Source organism: Chelonia mydas, chromosome 1 (assembly GCF_015237465.2).
Source record: "Chelonia mydas isolate rCheMyd1 chromosome 1, rCheMyd1.pri.v2, whole genome shotgun sequence".
Lineage (NCBI taxonomy): Eukaryota > Metazoa > Chordata > Testudines > Cheloniidae > Chelonia > Chelonia mydas.
In genome coordinates, this window is record NC_057849.1 from 12211448 (window position 1) to 12231094 (window position 19647).

The 19647-nt window shown below is 47.3% G+C and overlaps 1 protein-coding gene across 2 annotated transcripts; it reads right to left on the reverse strand.

Annotated features, from left to right (window-relative positions):
• Positions 1–1180: 1180 nt before the first annotated feature.
• On the reverse strand, positions 1181–18321 carry DNAJB13 (DnaJ heat shock protein family (Hsp40) member B13). 2 transcript variants are annotated; one of them, XM_007062299.3, is made up of 8 exons: positions 18097–18290; positions 17313–17416; positions 14358–14519; positions 11634–11791; positions 10343–10456; positions 5712–5825; positions 2714–2790; positions 1181–1726 (listed from the first exon to the last, which is right to left on the reverse strand). In XM_007062299.3, the coding sequence occupies exons 1-8, from the start codon at positions 18162–18164 to the stop codon at positions 1573–1575; spliced, it is 951 nt and encodes a 316-aa protein (XP_007062361.1). In that variant the 5' UTR covers positions 18165–18290; the 3' UTR covers positions 1181–1572. The 2 variants fall into 2 exon arrangements, with proteins under 2 accessions (XP_007062361.1, XP_043383403.1); XM_043527468.1 differs by lacking the exon at positions 2714–2790 and having other exon boundaries at positions 18097–18321.
• Positions 18322–19647: the final 1326 nt, after the last annotated feature.

A 19647-nucleotide genomic window follows, 5' to 3' on the forward strand; every position in this document is an offset into this window, starting at 1 on the left:
AAGGTGGGTGTCTATCTGGGCACCTTAAAATCACCAACTGGTCTACTGAGCCCTTTTCACTACCAACCAGCCTAGCTCTCTGGGCACAAAGGGAGGGTTACAATTTGAAAGGAGAGGATACTGGGTTTTTTTTTTCTTGCTGGCACTTCTCCTTCAGTCCTTAAGGACGATCCAACAGTAACAGGAGCTGAAGTCAGGAACTAGATCCGAGCTAAGGCCCAGCTAGCTCTGTATCCTAGCTCCAACAGTGGCTAACATCAGATGGTTCAGAGGAAGGTTTAAAAACCACATGGTAGCAGAAGTGCAATTCCACCCAACATCCTGCTCTCTATCAGTTAGAAACTGGCTTAAACATGAAGCATGAGGTTACATTTGGGAAGGGAGATTATGTTGCTATCATTGGTTATAGCATCTGCTATATCAAGCAATCTGACCAAGTTCTTGGTCTCAGTGAGTGCCAGTTTAACTATGTCTGTGGAAACCTTTATTTCTTCTGATCAGTTTTGACTTTGCCCCCTTTTGACTGTCTCCTTCTGAGAGAGGCAGGAAGGTCCTGTGTCTATTCTGTTAGTAACCATCCCTTTAGCCCTACCCCTTTACCTGGCAGGGCCCAGGGCAAAGGAAGTAGAGTGGGAGCTGTGTAGGGTAGGGAGGGGGGAGAGCAGCCTTCTGTTGCCACTAAGCAGAATTCCCACTGACTCAAAGGCCCCTGAGTATATGTCCCTTCCTGCCCCTGCCCCCCCCTCCAACTTTTGGCCTGTGACCTAGCAAAACATTATTGCCTCCATTAAGCAGTATTACTTTCCCCTTCCAGCAGCAGTAACTGCTATTAAGTAGCTGTGAGGAAGTGGAAACTCTCCCCTAACCATGTCTGCTTCATCTTCACCCCTATGAACAAGACCCCTAGCAGATCCCTGCTGATGCCCAAGAGCCACACGGGGAGGTGGGACAGAATGGAAACTAAGCAATGAGAAATCAGCCCATTGCTTGGTGCTGGATAGAGGGAGGCAGTTGGTGAGGAGGATTTCCAGTGCTCAGGCCAGCACTAGGCACAGGGATGGGCAGTAGGGCTCCTGCCCCTTAGGTCAGAAGTCTCCCAGCCAGGGGAATGAAAGGCATTTCTTTCTCTACAGGTGGCTGCATTTTGCACAAGGCTGGTCAATTACATTTTTCTAGCCTCTTTCATCCCCACAGGCTTTCCCCATTGCCTCTGGCACTGCAGCCACCTGGAGGGTGGAACAGGGCAGCTCTGTGGCAGAGCACAGTGTTGCTACAAACTGCTGGAAATGAGGAACATCAGCCTCCAGCTGAACTGCAGGGAGGAATGTAATGGGGCCAGGACAGCAGGGTTCCATGCTGAGCTTTAACCAGTACAGATCTCAGGTCAGTCAATAATCCCAGCTGATTCTTTCATTGCCCTTCACTGCAGTCATTACAGAGACTGTTTCAAAGACACCATGCAGTGGGGGAGCCATCTCTAACACCAATAACATACACCCAGTGACACAATCTGTACAAATAGCTAGAAAGCTTTATTCCCCTGGGTCCCATGGAGCTGAAGTCACAGCATGCTTAAGTCAGGAGTGCTTGTCTCAGGAGCTGCTTCTTGGCCGGTGTGAGCCTTTCGGGGAAGCGGACATCAAAATACATGACGAGATCCCCTTTGCGCGTGGGGTCACTAGGCAGAGGCATCCCTTCCCCTGGCACGATTTTGAAGTACTTGGGGCTGGAAGAGCAAAGGCCAGCATTATGCAGGAGGGTGCAGGGAGTAACCTTCCTAAGGCTGCAGCGAGAACACACCCGGCAGTGCTGCCTGGAGTGCACGGGAGGGATAATCTCATTAAGGAGCAAATTGTGTCTCTGTGCAGCTCCCTCCGAGGGCAGGAGCTGGCCCTAATGAGCTTGCTGGGAGGGATGTACGGAGCTTGGAAAAACACAGGTAACAATTTCTGTAAAGTGCTGTTCTCTGAAAAATGATGCTAAAAATGGGCTTTGGGGCTGTCTCTTCCCTTTGTCTCAGTGACTCCTGATTGGATTTCCTCAGCTGGTTTTTCTAACGGCCGCCCTGGGATCTGAAAGGCCAGCTGGGTTCATTCTGGCTCAGGCATTGCAGTTGGTCAGAGAGAGTCTGCAAAGCTGAAGTCTGCCCTGAGTGACCTCAGTGCAAGGGGTTTGTACGGGTGCAGCGAGCTGCCTCCAGTGGAGGGGTCTGTGTGGGCAGAATTCAGCTCTGCAATCGGAACTGAGCAACAGTCCTGTTAATGAGCCGGGTCTCCCTCCTGGAGCTGTGTGGGCGCCGCAGGGCTGGCAGGACTAAAAAACAGTAAGCCCCTGGGGGTGTCTGTGATGTAACTAGATCTTACTCTGCAGACACAGGAGAAGCAGAGCTGGTTAGTATGAAGAGGCCATTTTTACAGTCAGGCCAAGACTTTCAAAAGCGACTAGTGATTTGGGGTGCCCAATCTAAGACCTCTAAGACCCCCTCTCACCTAAGAGGCCTGATTCCCAGAGAGCACTGAGCCCCCACCCTCGGATGGTCTCGAGGTGCTTCCCTTTGAGCATCCCAAATCACTGTTGAAAAGCTCGCCTTCCCTTGTGAGAGCAGACCCACGCTTAACTAAAAGCGCCACAAAACAGCCTTTCCAAACACTAGGCGAGCAGGGTAGTTTGCCTTGCTGATTGCATACGGGGCTATTTCTGCTCCGGCACTTACTGGACTATGTCATTGATGGGAATATTAAGCAGTCTGTCATCTAGGGTTCTCACATCCACTGTACAGCCAATCAAAGCCTGCAAAAGACAGAGCGAGGCACTGAGCGAAGATGTTCGTTGATTCTGTTATTCCAAATAACAGGCACAGGCTGAAGCAAATTGTGATCCATGGGAGCCTGGGTAAGGCTACTACAAAGGGGCCTTTACACCCTGAGCGTTCCTCCAGGCACAAGAGGATCATCCCAGTGTAGAGGGATCTTCTGAGCTCTGACAGTGCAGAGCCAGCGTACGGGCTCCTCTGCCACATGCACCCACATGTCCAACTGCCAACTAGGGGGTGTGCCTAGAGAAAAGTGCGGTGTGGCTGAGGCGCTGCTGTAACCCTGGGTGGCCTCCAGCTATTTGTGCAGCCCCCCAAGCTGATCTACATTATGCTGGGGGGGATCAGATCGAGCCACAACCCACCTAAAACTGAGGGGCTTAACACCACCTTTGCACACCCCGTCCCTCGAGTTGCACTGTGACGCCTCTGGGCCAAATCAGAGGATCTGGTGTGAAGAGTGGCAAAGTACCCATGAGCTCATTCGTGTGAGCAATGGGGAGAGAAGCTGAAGGAATTTCGAAATCACTTGCCTTTGCTGAGGAAGGAGCTGAGAGTAGTGAGGCCATTGCTCACCAGGCCTTTTAAGGACAAAGAGAAATGCAATGCACGAAGGGACAAGCTTGTCCCAAAGGGTGCAGGGGCCAGAGCAAGTGTGGAACCCTTAAGAACAGAGCATTGTGACTTAACAATAATCCCTAGCTCTTCCACAGTGCTTTTCATCTCTAGCTCTCGAAGCGCTCGACAAAGGGCAGTGTCATTCTCCCCATTTTACAGATGGAAAACTGAGGCAGAGAGACGTGAAGTGACTTGCTCAAGATCACCCAACAAACCAGTGGCAGGGCTGGGAACAGAACCCAAAGCTCCTGAGTCCTGGTCCAGTGTTCTAGCCACTAGGCAACATTGCCACCCGTGTCATTAATGAACACCACATTCAAGACTACCTGGCAGTGGATATTTTAAATAAGGAACTTTTTGGAAAAATTATAGTTAATGTCTGAGCTAACTCTAGCACCTGACACCCTGAGTGGAATTCTAGCTGTAAGGACCTGTTTCCTTATACAAACTGGATACTGGTTGGCAGCGCAGTAGAATTACAGTTGCTCCTTGTGTTGTTATTCTGGCTTGTTGCAGACTGACCAATCCATAGGACGTTGTAACTGGAGTTTTAAGAGCACTGGGTAACATTATGACCAATAACACCACCAGTAATCATACTTTCAGCTGAGATCAGGGTCACCTAAGACCATGCTTCAGGGCATGAACGGACAATGGAAAGGGTCAGGAAGGAATTCTCCCTCCACCTACCACGTATGACATTGCAAAACTGGTGAGGTGCCCTGTTTCGGGTTGGTGTGGGCAGTGCCAATTCAGAAGCAAAAGGCATTAGCCATACATAGATAATCAATTTGATGGTTAGCTCTTAGGACAGGGGTGGGCAAACTTTTTGGCCAGAAGGCCACATCAGGGTTGCAAAACTGTAGGGAAGGCTGTGCCTCCCCGAACAGCCTGGCCCCCACCCCCTATCCGCGCCCTCCCACTTCCCGCCCCCTGACTGCTCCCCTCTGAACCGCCGACCCATCCAACCCCCCCTGCTCCTTGTCCCCTGACCACCCCCTCCTGGGACCCCACCCCCCTATCCAACCCCCCCACTCCCTGTCCCCTGACTGCCCCGACCCCTATCCACACCCCCACCCCCTGACAGCTCCCCTCCCGGGACTCCCACGCCTATCCAACCCCCCTGCTCCCCGTCCCCTGATCGCCCCCTGAAGAACCTCCGCTCCATCCAACCGCCCCCTGCTACCTGTCCCCTGACTGCCCCCAAGACCCCCTGCCCGTTATACAACCCCCCACCCCTTACCGTGCCGCTCAGAGCAGCAGGAGCTCGCAGCCTCGCCGGCCGGCTGGAACCAGCCACACCGCCGCGCTGCCCGGAAGGAGCAGCGGGCCAGAGCGCTGGCGGCGCAGCGAGTTGAAGCTGTGGGGGAGGGGGGACAACAGGGGAGGGGCCGGGGGCTAGCCTCCCTGGCCGGGAGCTCAAGGGCCGGGCAGGATGGTCCCGTGGGCCGGATATGGTTTGCCCACCTGTCTTAGGACAAGGACCAAGTCTTTGTTCTGAAAAGAGCCGAGCACACTTTGGGGCACTAAATAAATAAAAAATACTGGAGATGTTGAATTCTTGGAGCCTGGTTTTTATACAGTTGAGACATGTGATTGCACATCTAACTGGCATGCACAGTTACCATGACGGGTGTGTGCGTTCACACAGACACACACCAGGTAACTGCGTGCACAGAGGGATAAGTAGGTGCATTTGCAGGCATGATGGTCATATCTACAGATGCAAAATTCCATACCTCAAACGCATTAAAATCAGGCCCACAGCTCTTCTGTTTTCAGCGGAATGAAGTCAGCCAATTCAAGAGCGGCTAATCCATAAATACTGAGGATTAAGATGATAAATAATAGGCAGCCTCCCAGCAGTCTGACTGGCTGGCCCAGACTCTGTTTGGTTCAATTATAAACTGACAATTCCTTTCATCCCCAGTGCAATTCGTTGTCATGCTGCAAAACCTCGCTGCCTTATGGGAAGGTAAGAAAGGAGAAGACACCGTCCAACTCCACTGAAGTCAATGTGCATCTCTTCCTTTTCCTGCATGCAAGTTGGATCAGGCCCCAAGTGCACTAATCATAGAATATCAGGCTTGGTGGGGACCTCAGGAGGTCATCTAGTCCAAACCCCTGCTCAAAGCAGGACCAATCCCCAACTAAATCATCCCAGCCAGGGCTTTGCCAAGCTGGGCCTTAAAAATCTCTAAGGATGGAGATTCCACCACCTCCCTAGGGAACCCATTCCAGTGCTTCAACACCGTCCTAGTGAAATAATCAACATCCTTACCTTCCCTAGGGGGATGGTGGCTACATAGAGCAGGTCATCATCCTCCCTTTTAAACCTTGGGTGGAGTTTCTCTCGTACAATGAAGATAATATCAGCTGGGATAATGTTCGGGCCCTAAAGTACAAGAAATAAACCAGGGAATGAGCCAGTATCTAGCAGAGACAGCACTGTTTACAGGGAAAGATAATCAGGTCTTTGCCCTTTTTTTTTGCTTCTTTCTGATATCTCCAGAAGGCCTGGGAAGTGTGTTTTTTAACAAAATATTTTTTCCCTGATTGTCTTTACACTGGATGCTCAGGTTCTTAGCATGCTGTATTTCCTGGAAGATAGAAGTAGTAAGGTCATGACATCACAACTCCCAAGGAAGTGAAACCTCAGCAACTGAGAATGGGAAAGGATTTTAATCAGATTGTTTAAAATGCTTTTTCTTTGTTTATATTTATGCCTTTTAAACTCAAACATCAGACACACATTTGGGACAAAAGCTGTCTTTGTTAAAGCCCCGGGTTCTTGGCTGGCTGGTTCTTGCTCACATGCTCAGGGTCTGATTGGCATATGTGGGATCGGGAAATAATTTTCCCCCAGGTCAGATTGGCAATGACCTTGGGGGTTTTTCACCTTTCCCTGCAATGTGGTAGGTGGGTCACTTGCTGGGATTATTTCATTTAATCAATTCCCTGCCATTGCAGGAGCCTTGGGCACTGGTGCACCTCGGTCCCTCCTATTCTTTGCCTGTGGCACATCATAGTTTAGTCCAGTGGGCTGGCGTACTTTGGTCTCATTTCAGTTGTTGGGTTAGCGTGTGGGTATTGGGGGATATTGGTGGCCTGTGCGATACAGGAGGTCAGACTAGATGATCTGGTGGTCCCTGCTTGCCTTAAGCTCTATGACTAATACTCCCCCCTCCATTAAAGGCTAAGAAAGTCCCCACTGAGCCCTTCTGCAAGTCCTCCTGCTAGACCAGATTTGACATTCCTGGGATTCTTGCGGTAAAAACAAATAGAAAAAAAACTAGGGCTGTCAAGCGATTAAAAAAATTACTTGCGATTAATCGCACTGTTAAACAATAATAGAATACCCTTTATTTAAATATTTTCAAATATGTTGATTTCAATTACAACACAGAATACAAAGTCTACAGTGCTCACTTTATATTTATTTTTTTATTACAAATATTTGCACTGTAAAAAAACAGAAGAAATAGTATTTTTCAGTTCACCTAATACACATACTGTAGTGCAATCTCTTTATCATTAAAGTTGAACTTACAAATGTAGATTTATGTACAAAAAAATAACTGCATTCAAAAATAAAACAATGGAAAACTTTAGAGCCTACAAGTCCACTCAGTCCTATTTCAGCCAATCGCTCAGACAAACAAGTTTGTTTACATTTGTGCCCTCTTCTTGTTTACAGTGTCACCTGAACATGAGAACAGGCGTTTGCATGGCACTATTGCAGCTGGCGTCGCAAGGTATTTACATGCCAGATGCGCTAAAGATTCATATGTCCCTTCAAGCTTCAACCACCATTCTAGTGGACATGTGTCCATGCTCATGACAGATTCTGCTTGATAATGATCCAAAGTGGAGCGGTCCGACGCATGTTGATTTTCATCATCTGAGTCAGATGCCACCAGCAGAAAGTTAATTTTCTTTTTTGGTGGTTCGGGTTCTGTAGTTTTCGCATCTGAGTGTTGTTCTTTTAAGACTTCTGAAACCATGCTCCACACCTCATCTCTCTCAGATTTTTGAAGGCACTTCAGATTCTTAAACCTTGGGTCGAGTGCTGTAGCTATTTTTAGAAATCTCACATTGGTACCTTCTTTGCGTGAAAGTGTTCTTAAAATGAACATGTGCTGGGTCATCATCCGAGACTGCTATGACATGAAATATACGGCAGAATGCAGGTAAAACAGAGCAGGAGACATTCAATTCTCTCCACCAAGGAGTCACAAATTTAATTAACTCATTATTTTTTTAAACGAGCGTCATCACAAGGAAGCATGTCCTCTGGATTGGTGGCCAAAGCATGAAGGGGTACACAAATGTTTAACATATCTGGCACGTAAATACCTTGCAACGCCAGCTACAAAAGTGCCCTGCAAACGCCTGTTCTCACTTTCAGGTGACATAAACAAGAAGCAGGCAGCATTATCTCCCGTAAATGTAAACAAACTTGTTTGTCTTAGCTGAACAAGAAGTAGGACTGAGTGGACTTGTAGACTCTAAAGTTTTGCTTTTGTTTTGTTTTTGAGTGCAGTTATGTAACAAAGAAAATCTATATTTGTAAACTGCACTTTCACGATAAAGAGATTGCACTACAGTATTTGTATGAGATTAATTGAAAAATAGTTTCTTTTGTTTACATATATTTGCACTGTAAAAATGATAATCAAAAATAATATAAAGTGAGCAGTGTGCATTTTGTATTCTGTGTTGTAATTGAAATCAATATATTTGAAAATGTATAAAAACATCCACAAATATTTAATAAATTTCAGTTGGTATTCTGTTGTTTAACAGCGTGATTAAAACTGCGATGAACTGTGATTAATTTTTTTAATCGTGATTAATTTTTTTGATCTAGTCGCATGAGTTAACTGCGATTAATTGACAGCCCTATTGCAAAGTCATGTCTTGCCATCTGTTCCAACAGTATACCCCCTGAAGGCAGCGTAGGCCAGCATACCCAAGGGCAGAGTTTGGCTCTAAAGTTTTACATTGTTGTGATTTTTTGAGTGCAGTTACATAACAAAAAAAAAAAATCTACATTCATAAATTGCACTTTCACAATAAAGAGATTGCACTACACTACTTGTATGAGGTGAGTTGAAAAATACTATTTCTTTTGTTTATCATTTTTACAGTGCAAATATTTGAAATCAAAAATAATAATTTAAAGTGAGCACTGTGCACTTTGTATTCTGTATTGTAATAGAAATCGATATATTTGAAAATGTATAAAAACATCCAAAATATTTAATAAATTTCAATTGGTGTACTATTGTTTAATAGTGCGATTAATCGCAATTCATATTTTTGAGTTAATCGCCTGAGTTAACTGCAATTAACTGACAGCCCTAAAAAAACCCTCCCAAACCTCCATTGTGCATCCCAAAGAAGCAAAGTGAGACAAGAACCCTTTTGTTTTCCCTTGTTGCAGGACTCTTTCAAATATTTCTAAATATCATAAAGTAAGACGACCGCTTCAGCTATAGGAGAACTGGGCACTTCCCCGGTACTAGGTACATGAGAGATCACAGAAAGCAAAAAGCCAATTACTCGAGCCGCCAAAAGAACATTCTTGCACAGGCAACTTTAACTGTGGAACTGCCGAGTTACTGAGTGCTTAACATGAGAACGGCCATCCTGGGTCAGACCAACGGTCCATCTGGCCCAGTCTCCTGTCTTCCCACAGTGGCCAATGCCAGGTGCCCCAGAGGGAATGAACAGAACAGGTCATCATCAAGTGATCCATCCCCTGTTATCCACGCCCAGCTTCTGGCAATCAGAGGCTAGGGACACTCAGAGCATGCAGTTGCATCCTTGATCATCTTGGCTAAGAGCTTGATTTTGCAACCTTAAGAATGTTCTTTTAATGGAGCTTTTTGGGTGTAACTTTGGTACTGAGCACTGCCGCGTGCGCTCCCTCGGGGGTAAAATTCACCCCTGTGCTGAGGGCCAGCACAAGGCACATGCTCTAGCTAAGTCCCACTTAAGCCCTCAAATAGGGTGTAAAGCAATGCCTCGGCCTGGTACTCACCCTGTGCACAGGAGTGAATTTCACCTGACAATATTAACATTCTGCATATCTGGGGCCTGATTCTCAGTTACGGCTCTCTGATCCTGAGGGCTGATCTGCGCCGGCCCCAACCCCAGTGGGAGTGACAGCAGCCAAGAGACTGCTCTAATCTGTCCCACCGGCATGGCTCCCCTATCTCCTGTGCTGGGGGCAGGGGATGCAGGGGCCACCTCCGTCACCTGTTTGCCAGCGGTTTTAGTTCTGTGATTCTCCACTGCCAGGGGAGCCTGGCTGGCTACGTACGATTGGATTCTGGGCCCTCGATACTGCCTGAGCAGAGCCCCGAGCTGGATCGCAGTGGAGAATCAGGCCCCTCATCTTCAAAGCACTCTACAAACATTAACTAGTTAATCCTCACAATGCCCTGCAGAGGAAGTGGAGGGTTATCAGATGGGGAAACTGAGACAGGGAAGTTATGTGATTTGCTCAATGCCATGGCAGGAGTCCCTGTCAGAGCTAAGACTTGTGCTCCTAAATCCCTTAGGCAATGTAGAAAATCTCCCCCTTAGCCTCTCTGTGCCTTATCTTAAAATATGCATCATTACTCAGGCACATTTTGTGTGGCTTGTTGATTAGTGTCTGTCAAGCACTTTGAGATCTTCAGATGGAAGGCGCAACAGAAACACAAGATCCCATTACAGCAAACAATGAATGAGCCAGTCAGTACTGGTGAAATCTTGCCGGGCGACAGTCACTACAAGCCCAGCCTGGAGCGACTGTTCTGTCCCATGTGTGTGGTTTAAAGCACTGCCCAGCAACACTCCCATGGAGACATGGGGTGGGGTGACAGGTCAGGTAAACCAAAGCCAATTGCAGGAGAAACTTACCTGGTCGCCTTCTTTTTGAAAGGTAATCCTGGTGCCCTGCTTCCACCCGGGCTGCACGTCGATTGTTAAGATCTTATCTCTGATGGTGGACGTGTGACCGTCTTCATTCATCACCTGGGGTTTGAAACAGCTGAGTGGGGTAGTCGGGTTTGGTCTGTATTTAGGAGAGACACCTGGGCCTTTGATTGGCTAGGATGCCAGTGATACTGCACCAGCCTTGTGGGCAACTGCCTTTAGGAAACAAAATCAGTTCTGGCTTGAATTGCAGAGCTTCTGTGCCCAGGCAGCTCTGCAAACCATGGTTATTACAGGAGTGCCTAGGGACCAACCAAGATTGGGCCCCAAGACAAACAAAGGGTGAGGGAAAGGGGCAAAACACACAGAGGGAACAATGGGATGGAAAAATCAGGCCACCTGGAGACAAATGCGGCTCCCAGTTACCCCTGTTCTACCTCACTGGAGTCTGCCAGGGAGATTAATATTTGCATTTAATTTCCGTCTGACTTTAGTGGGATAGCCATGGGGTCACTGGCCCTATATATTTGGCTTAATGTTTGAGGATTGTATTTTGTTCATTTCAAGACAGTCTGATTGCCAGCACAACCCCCCAACCCCCCAGAGCCCTGTTGATGGCAGAGGCCACATAGCTAAGATCAAGGCAGGCAAAGAGACCCGAGCCTGTTACGTTAACACTACAGAAGGCCAAGCTTTTCCTGCACCCTGCTCAAATGCTGTGTAAGACAGTGTCAACTTCCAGCAGGGCCTCCTGTGCTCTGGCAGCAGGGCTGGGTCCCATGGCACCAGAGAGAGCACGGAAACTTTGGCTGTTGGGGTCCTGCCCGAACTTGTTGCTCTGTCCAGCACACGTGAGCTGCTGCTGTGGCTGGCTGTGAAAGAGAGGCCACCGCAGGAGCAAGAATGGATCCCTGGCTGCTCTCTGCACAGCCACAGGAGCACAGTTGCCATGGAGATGGAGTGGGGTTGGGGCCATGCACTTTCACCCCACCCTACTCTTCTCAACTGCCCTGCCCCGCTGCCTGGAGCAGGTTACTCCCCACCTGTCCATTCCCCTATCGGCTGGGACTCGGGAGATGCTATCACAGAATATAGTGATCAGTCACATCCACTAATTTCAGTGAAACTTCCAGTGCCCCCCTAGTGAAACATACAACCCAGCCCAACCCAACAGCACTTCCACGACAGGCTCCCTTCGGGCAGCTGTCCCGCTCCAAACGCCACCGATTCGGGCTCACGTCTCACCACTCCTAATTCAGTCCCCCTCTTTCCTTACCCTGCGAGAAATCTTAATTTTCTTGGTGCATCCGTAGAACAGGTCCTCCAGTGACAGGTAGAGATCTCGCTCAATTGGCGGGTCCTGCTTCGCCACCCCTTTTCCCCGCAGCCCCCCGAATGCCATGTTCACCTCAGACCCATCTGGGGCAAAGAACTCTGTGCATAACAAAAAACAGAATCCCAGCTGTGCATATAAAATGATGGGGTCTAAATTAGCTGTTACCGCTCAAGAGAGAGCTCTAGGGGTCATCAGGCATAGCTCTTTCACAACGTGCACTCAATGTGCAGCAGCAGTCAAAAGAGCGAACAGAACATTCGGAACAATTAGGAAAGGGATAGATAATAAAACAGTAAATATCGTAATGACACTATATAAATCCATGGTGCGCCCGCATCTTGACTTCTGCATGCAGTTCTGGTCGCCCCACCTCAAAAAAGATATATTCGAAAAGGAAAAGGGACAGAGAAGGGCAACAAAAATGATTAGGGGTATGGAACAGCTTTTATACAATGACAGATTAAACAGGCTGGGACTGGTCAGCTTGGAAAAGAGATGATTAAAGGGGAATATGATAGAGGTCTATAAAATCATGACTGGTGTAGAGAAAGTGAATAAGGAAGTGTTATTTACCCCTTCTCATAACACCAGAACCATGGGTCACCCAATGAAATTAATAGGCAGCAGGTTTAAAACAAACTAAAGGAAGTATTTCTTCACACAACGCACAGTCAACCTGTGGAACTCTTTGCCAGAGGATGTTGTGAAGGCCAAGACTATAACTGGGTTCAAAAAAGAATTAGAGACGTTCTTGGAGGATAAGTCCATCAGTGTCTATTAGCCAAGATGGTCACAGATGCAACTCCATGCTCTGGGTATCCCTAAGCCTCTGACTGCCAGAGGCTGGGACTGCATGACAGGGAATGGTGTCTTGATGATTGCCCTGTTCTGTTCATCCCCTTGGAAGCTCTGGCATTGGCCACTGTCAGACGACAGGATACTGGGCTAAATGGACCACTGGTCTGACTCAGTATGGCCATTCTTATGTTCAATGACCCAGAAAAAGGTTAGATGCAATCACACCATCAGCTGAGAGTGGCATGAACTAGTGGCCTGAGCACAGGTCTGGGAGCCAGGCATTCCTAGTTCTAGTCCCAGCTCTGACACTGACTCCCCTCTCTGTCCTTGGCAAGTCACTCAGGTCAGAAGTGTGTCAGTTTTTCAATGCCCAGCTTGAGACATGCTGGGCTGAACATGGGCACTCACAAACCTTCCCCCTGCCCAGTTCTTGCTGATTTCAACAGCTGTTGTGGGTGCTCGGTGCCTCTGAAAATCAGGATCAAGATGGCTCACATCAGCCACCCAGCAAGTGAGACATTCCAAGACACTGACAGCTTTTGGCAATTTCCAAAAAGGCCTCCTTGTGCCTCAGTTTCCCCATTTGTAAAATGGGGGTGATCTCACCACTCTACCAGCTGGGATAACTTTGTGAATGTTTGCAAAATGTTCTGACCATGAAAAGCATGAATTATTATTTATTTATTAAGTGTTTATTACCATGCTAAAGGAATTCCTGCTTTCTTCCAGGAATCCCTGAAGTTGTTGTCACTATCTTTGTTTGAAGGAGTTTTTTACTCCCCCTTTTTTTAACCAACATAAATGTAAAAAGTTTCCATTCTACCTCCTAAACTCTAAAATCAATAATTGGACTTTGCTCTCCTCTGGTGCCTTCCATCCAAGGACCGAAGACATTTATGAAGTAAGTCTCCCAACCCTGCTATGAGGTGGCACACTAATAATTATTAACCCCATTTTACAGACAGAGAAACTGAGCCATAAAGAAGTTAAGTAACTTGTCCAAGGCTGTCAAGTGAGTCAGTGGCAGATTAGGAAATAGAGCCTAGGTCACCTGACTGCCAGACATGTGCCGTGCCCCTAAGACCACCCTTCTTGTTTCCAACATGGTAGTTTGTTGCAAGTTCTTTGGGACCTGATCCTGTGATCTCCCCAAACAGAATGTAAATTCACTCCTGCAGTACAATATTAAGCCTTTAATTAGTTTGAAAACTTCACCAAGCGTCCAGATTGGGAAGAAACCTTTCAATCAGATTTTGTGAGCGTCCTGAGCTCCACTCAGAGCACAATGTGCTCCCAGATATCCAGGGACACGGGTCCAGAGTAACCTGGTGCTAGGAATGTCTCAGTGCTGATGGTCCCAGTCTCTGGAGAAATAGACGAGGCAGGTTGTATCACTCTTCACCACCACCTAATGGCTGACTGCAGCATGGCATTAAAATCTTAGTGAAGGCTGCCTGCTCTTTGGGTCTCCAGGTTCTGGTGCAGTTGCCATTATTTGAGCCAGGGGATTTTCAAGAGGAGAAAGTGACGGGCTCAGGGGAAGACACTACAAGCCCAGCCTGGAGCGACTGTTCTGTCCCATGTGTGTGGTTTAAAGCACTGTCCAGCAACGCTCCCATGGAGACATGGGGTGGGGTGACAGGTCAGGTAAACCAAAGCCAATTGCAGGAGAAACAAGCCTCAAACTGGGGTTCCGAAGGCTGATGGTGGCAAAGGCACAAAGGCAGGGTCTGGTTTTCAGGTGACTGTACAAAACTTTAACCTACTTCCTGCCAACCACAGGGTTGGTTCTGTTGAAGAGACTATGCTTGGGGCAATCACCATAAAAACAGAACAAGAAGCATCACAGGAAGGAATTATACCTACCAGCAAAGGGATTATCGCCTCCAAAGAACTCCTTGAAGACTTTATCAGCATTGCCGTGAAACACATAGCCAACAGACCAGGGGTTTTCACTCCCAAATTCCAGGGGGATCCCGCCTTTGAGACCCTCTTCTCCAAATTTATCATAGATGCCCTTCTTCACAGCTAAGGGAGAAAGAGGCATCAGTAGATGTGCATATGCTTCGATCATTTGTGTGTCAGATGAAAGTATATAGTTCTAAACCCAGGTCTTTGCTTGATCCTGGGATGTGTCACCCAAAGCTGTCATTAAGCATTCTCCTTGCCATAAGAAAATCTGAAGTAGCAGAAAGGATGCTACTGCATCAGTCTGGTAGCAACTATCTATAGGAGTCTCATACTTAGAAGCAATCTCAAAGGCTCACCCTTCCAGCTGGGGAAGGTGATACACTGACTGATCCAGGGGAAGGTGGCTGATCCCCTCCTGTCCCTACCCAGCCAGTCATCCAATACACAGAATGGAAACCACAGAGAAGACTGTTACAAATCATTTTCCTAATAAGCTCGTTAAGGTTTCCCACGACTCAGTTTCCACACAAGGATTCCTTTATTAGTCCCAAAAGCCACCTGGTGTTAGTTACATCCAAAATACAAACTTAAGCATATACATGCCTATATTCTATATCCCAGTGCCAATAGTTACAAGCACTGGTCAAAATGCTCACAACAAGATCAAGTACCTGGGAGGTACCTTGCCATCATAGCGTGACTCCAGAGGAAAAGCTCTGACAAAGAACCCCTCGAAAACTTTGCTTTTTTATACACTGTAATAAACAGGTAGTGTGGGACCTGAGCTAAGGACAGATAAAGCAGCTAGGGCTGAACAATGTCTTCTGCCCCAGTCAAGACAAGATTAATGACTGGGCCTCTTTCTTCAAGGTTTTCTTCTTATCTCATTTGGCCATATTTGTTTCTAACTACTAAACTACACATTTTTTAAATAATAAACTAAACAAACCAAATATATACAGCACCTGGTACCCAATTATCCAAGTTGTCTTTATTTCTGTGATCTCAACCCAAACTTTACATAAGATGACACTGATATTTAAGTGTCACCACGAGTTTAACACAAACAACTTTTGTTTCTCTTCAACCCATCCTTTTACATGCTTCAGGCCCATCACTCACGCTAAAATCCAAACTCAATTTAACACCATAGTTTGCTTAGGCCTGATGTGGGCCTATATTCCCACAAAGACTACGATCTTCTCTATCTCCAGTCTTTACAGTCTAGAGAGATCCCAGAGAGACTACAAACATACAGCAACCCACAAGGAAGATGGGGGGGGCGGGGTCATGGAAGGTCTGATTTAGATGTCTATAGGTGCAATCTGCCAACAAAAGCAGAGAGAAAGAGAACTACAACTTTCAACCATTAGATTTTCTTGTGCCTGTGCATTGTGGTGGATTCTCCTTCATTGTAAATTTTTAAATCAAGATTGGGTGTTGTTCTGAAACCTATGTCCAATTCAAACAGGAATTAATTCAAAGGAGTCCAAGGACTTGTGTTCTACAGAGGGTCTGGCTAGACGACCACAGTGGTCCCATCTGGTTTTTATAATCTAAGAATCTTATGCTATATTAAAGAGAAATATTTTCTTCACATGTAAGTACTTATAGATCAGTGGTTCTCAACCAGGGGTACATGTCCCCCTGGGGTACGCAGAGGTATTCCAAGGGGTACATCAACTCATCTAGATGTTTGCCTAGTTTTACCACAGGCTACATAAAAAGCACAGCAAAGTCAGTATAAACTAAAATTTCATATAGACAATGACTTGTTTATACTGCTCTATATACTATACACTGAAATGTAAGTACAATATTTATATTCCAGTTGGTTTATTTTATAATTATATGGTAAAAATGAGAAAGTCGGCAATTTTTCAGTAATAGTGTGCTGTGACACTTCTTTATTTTTATGTCTGATGTTGAGTACTATACTAAGCAAGTGGTTGTTAAGTGAGGTGAACCTTGGGGTACGCAAGACAAATCAGACTCTTGAAAGGGGTACAGTAGTCTGGAAAGGTTGAGAGACACTGTTATACACCATGATCAAGTTACCTCTTAACCCTCTCTTTGATAAATCTAAACCGATTAAAATATATTTACTCTCACCGTAAGGCATATTTTTCAGACCTTAAATTGTTCTTATAGTTCTTTTCTGCACTCTCTCCAATTTTTCAACATGCTTTTTGAAGTGTGGACACCAGAACTGGAGGTGGTTTTCCAGGAATGGTCTCTCCGATGCTATAAACAGAGGTAATATAACCTCCCTACTTCTATTTAATATTCCCCTCCTTATATATCCAAGGATCATGCTAGTTCTCTTGGCCACAGCATTGCATTGGCTCCCTGCTCCTGCAATCTGACCGGCACAAGTCACCGTGACCCTTACACCATGCTAGCAATGTCAGTGGGGCTCCAAACACACACAGACCTTCACCAGCCTGGATCAGACTGCAGGAGCAGGGATCAGTGCTGCATGCAATAGATAAACGATTAATTAACTGGTTTCAGAGTAGCAGCCGTGTTAGCCTGTATCTGCAAAAAGAAAAGGAGTACGTGTGGCATCTAAGAGACTAACCCATTTATTTGAGCATAAGCTTTCGTGAGCTACAGCTCACTTCATCGGATGCATCCGATGAAGTGAGCTGTAGCTCACGAAAGCTCATGCTCAAATTAATGGGTTAGTCTCGAAGGTGCCACAAGTACTCCTTTTGTAATTAAGTAACTGACGTTAATAGCCAGACAGAGGATACACCAGCTAACCAGCATGGCAGCAAAGCAGACGATATGATGCACCTAATGAAATCCCCCTGCAGAAAGTACACTCTGTACTTGGATATGACTTTCCAGACCTTATCCCTGAACTGCACAGTTTATCTGTGGGAAGAGAAACTTGTTCCTACTTACGATCACTTAACACTTCATACGCTTCTGCGAGCTGCCTGAATTTATCCAGCGCCCAAGGTTCTTTATTTTTTAAAGGATGGTTCTTCAAGGCTAGTTTCCGGTAGCTGCAAAAGAGAAGCCAGGGAGGTCCAGCCCCACGGTGGGCGCAGTTAGATCCTGTTCTGACATGCAATCTGAAGCGCTTTTCAACTAAGTGCATTTGTCTGATGTTTAAGATCCCAAAACACCAGGGGAGTGGATGTGTGGGATTGGCGCCCGACCCTGCCCTCCTGAGTTCCTCTCTGGCACATTGCAAGGTCTGGTTCCAAGGCTGGGTGTCTGCCCTGCTGTGGCTGAGGAAATCAGTAGCACCTAAACACAACTGGTAATGGCTCACTCTGGTTACAGGGTGTATGGTAACGCCCATTGCGGCATGTTCTCTGTGTATATAAATCTCCCCACTGTATTTTCCACTGCAGGCATCCGATGAAGCGAGCTGTCGCTCAGGAAAGCTTATGCTCAGATAAACTGGTTAGTCTGGAGGGTGCCACAAGTCCTCCTGCTCTGTTTGCATTGCTTTGCGGCCTGCCCCCCAAAGCGCTGGACATTCAGAGGGAGGGGAGGGTGTGTCCGCACGCTCGCCGCGCCACTCGAGGCGCAGAGCCTACAAGGTCTGTGGGCATCTAATTCCCATTGGTTTCTAAGAGAGTTAGGCACCCCCCGAGGCCGACGGGCCCCCGGGGGAGCTGCGGCCGGGGCGGGGCACCCGGGACCCGGCGGGGCGCACCCCCCGACCCCCGCTCACGCTTGTTTGATGTCGGCGTCCCTGGCGCTGCGGCGGAGCTCCAGCACCGCGTAGTAATCCTGCCCCATGGCGCCCGGCCCGCTCGCCCGTTGCTATGGACGCCGCCGCGCGGGGCAGCGTGGGAGTTGTAGTTCTTTTCACCCACACACCACTTCCGGACTACAAGCCCCTCCCCCCCTCCGGGGCCTGGCCGTTCCCTGCCCCACGGTGTGGGTGTGTTTAGGGGAGGGGGTAAGAGACGCCGCCCTCACCCACGGCAGGCCTCTGCGCACCCCCCCCAGCTCCTGGGGCAGTGGCCCAGCTGGCTCAGTATGGTTTGGGAGCCCCCTCGGGGAGACACTGCAGCCCCAGGGCCCCCATCCCCCCACCAGCTCGACCCCGCTCCTTTCCCCACCCAGGGGTGCCACGGGTGGTTGGAGGGATTCCTGGAGGTTTCATCACATGACAATTTTTAATTTAAAATTTATCTTGAATTCCTGGAGACGCCAGGCCAATCCTGGAGGGTTGGCAACCCTACCTCCGCCCTGCCCCACCTAGGTGGGGCCTGCTTCTCTTGTCTCACTTCCCCTCTCCATTTCTTCTGCAGAGCCTTCACCCATGAGCCCTGCCAAACGCCTGGCCTACTGAAGCGGATGTGTGAATGTCTGCGCTGTGGGGTATTCCTTGCATTAGGGAGTGCCGAGCGCACTTCCCGGTGCGCATTCATTTACCAACAATGCACAGCTCAGCACCCACTGTGCCATCATCCCCATTAGCAGTATTGGGGCATGATGGTATTTCATTTTCACAAATATCGGGAGGGAGGGAGGACAAAAGTCTTACAGGTGAACAGGAAACTGGTATGGATGGAGCCTTGTTGCATTCTGATAAGCCAGTCCTATATTCCTAAATGCTCCCTGACGCTATGGCATACACTGTGATAGTTATTGAAGAGTAGATGGTCACTTGTCTTCAGAGTACTTTACACATGTTAACTCAGCCATCACAAATTCTGCTGGGGCTGGTGGGTTTTATTAGCAGATTTTCAGGAGTAAAAGGTGGAAAAGTAGATTTTGTACATGGGCTAAATTCTTATGACAATTTTGATTGGCTATAAGGTAGTTATGGATCACTCCCTTTTTACAGATGGGGAAACCAGGCATAGAGAGATTAAGTGATTTGCTCAAGGTCACATAGTGAGTCAGTGGCAGAGCTGAATTAGATCTCTGGAGTTCCTAAATCTTAGCCCACTGTTCACTCTAATACCATGTGACAGCACAGGAATTTACAAACACATGCACACAAATTGTGGGGGTAGATCAGAGTCCACAGGACTGAACATTTGTCCCTTAGACTTAACATTTAGATGAAAATGACTGTCTGCCGTTATTATTCGAATCCTATGGCAAAAAGATGCTTTTCACCATACCATAAGAGCTATATAATTACTGATTTAACAAAAACTGATGGAATTTTAATGTGGCCTTCACTACAATGGCTATAACTACAACTGGATATATTTTTAAACTGCACAAGAACATATGTATTTCATTCAAGTGGAGATCAAACTGA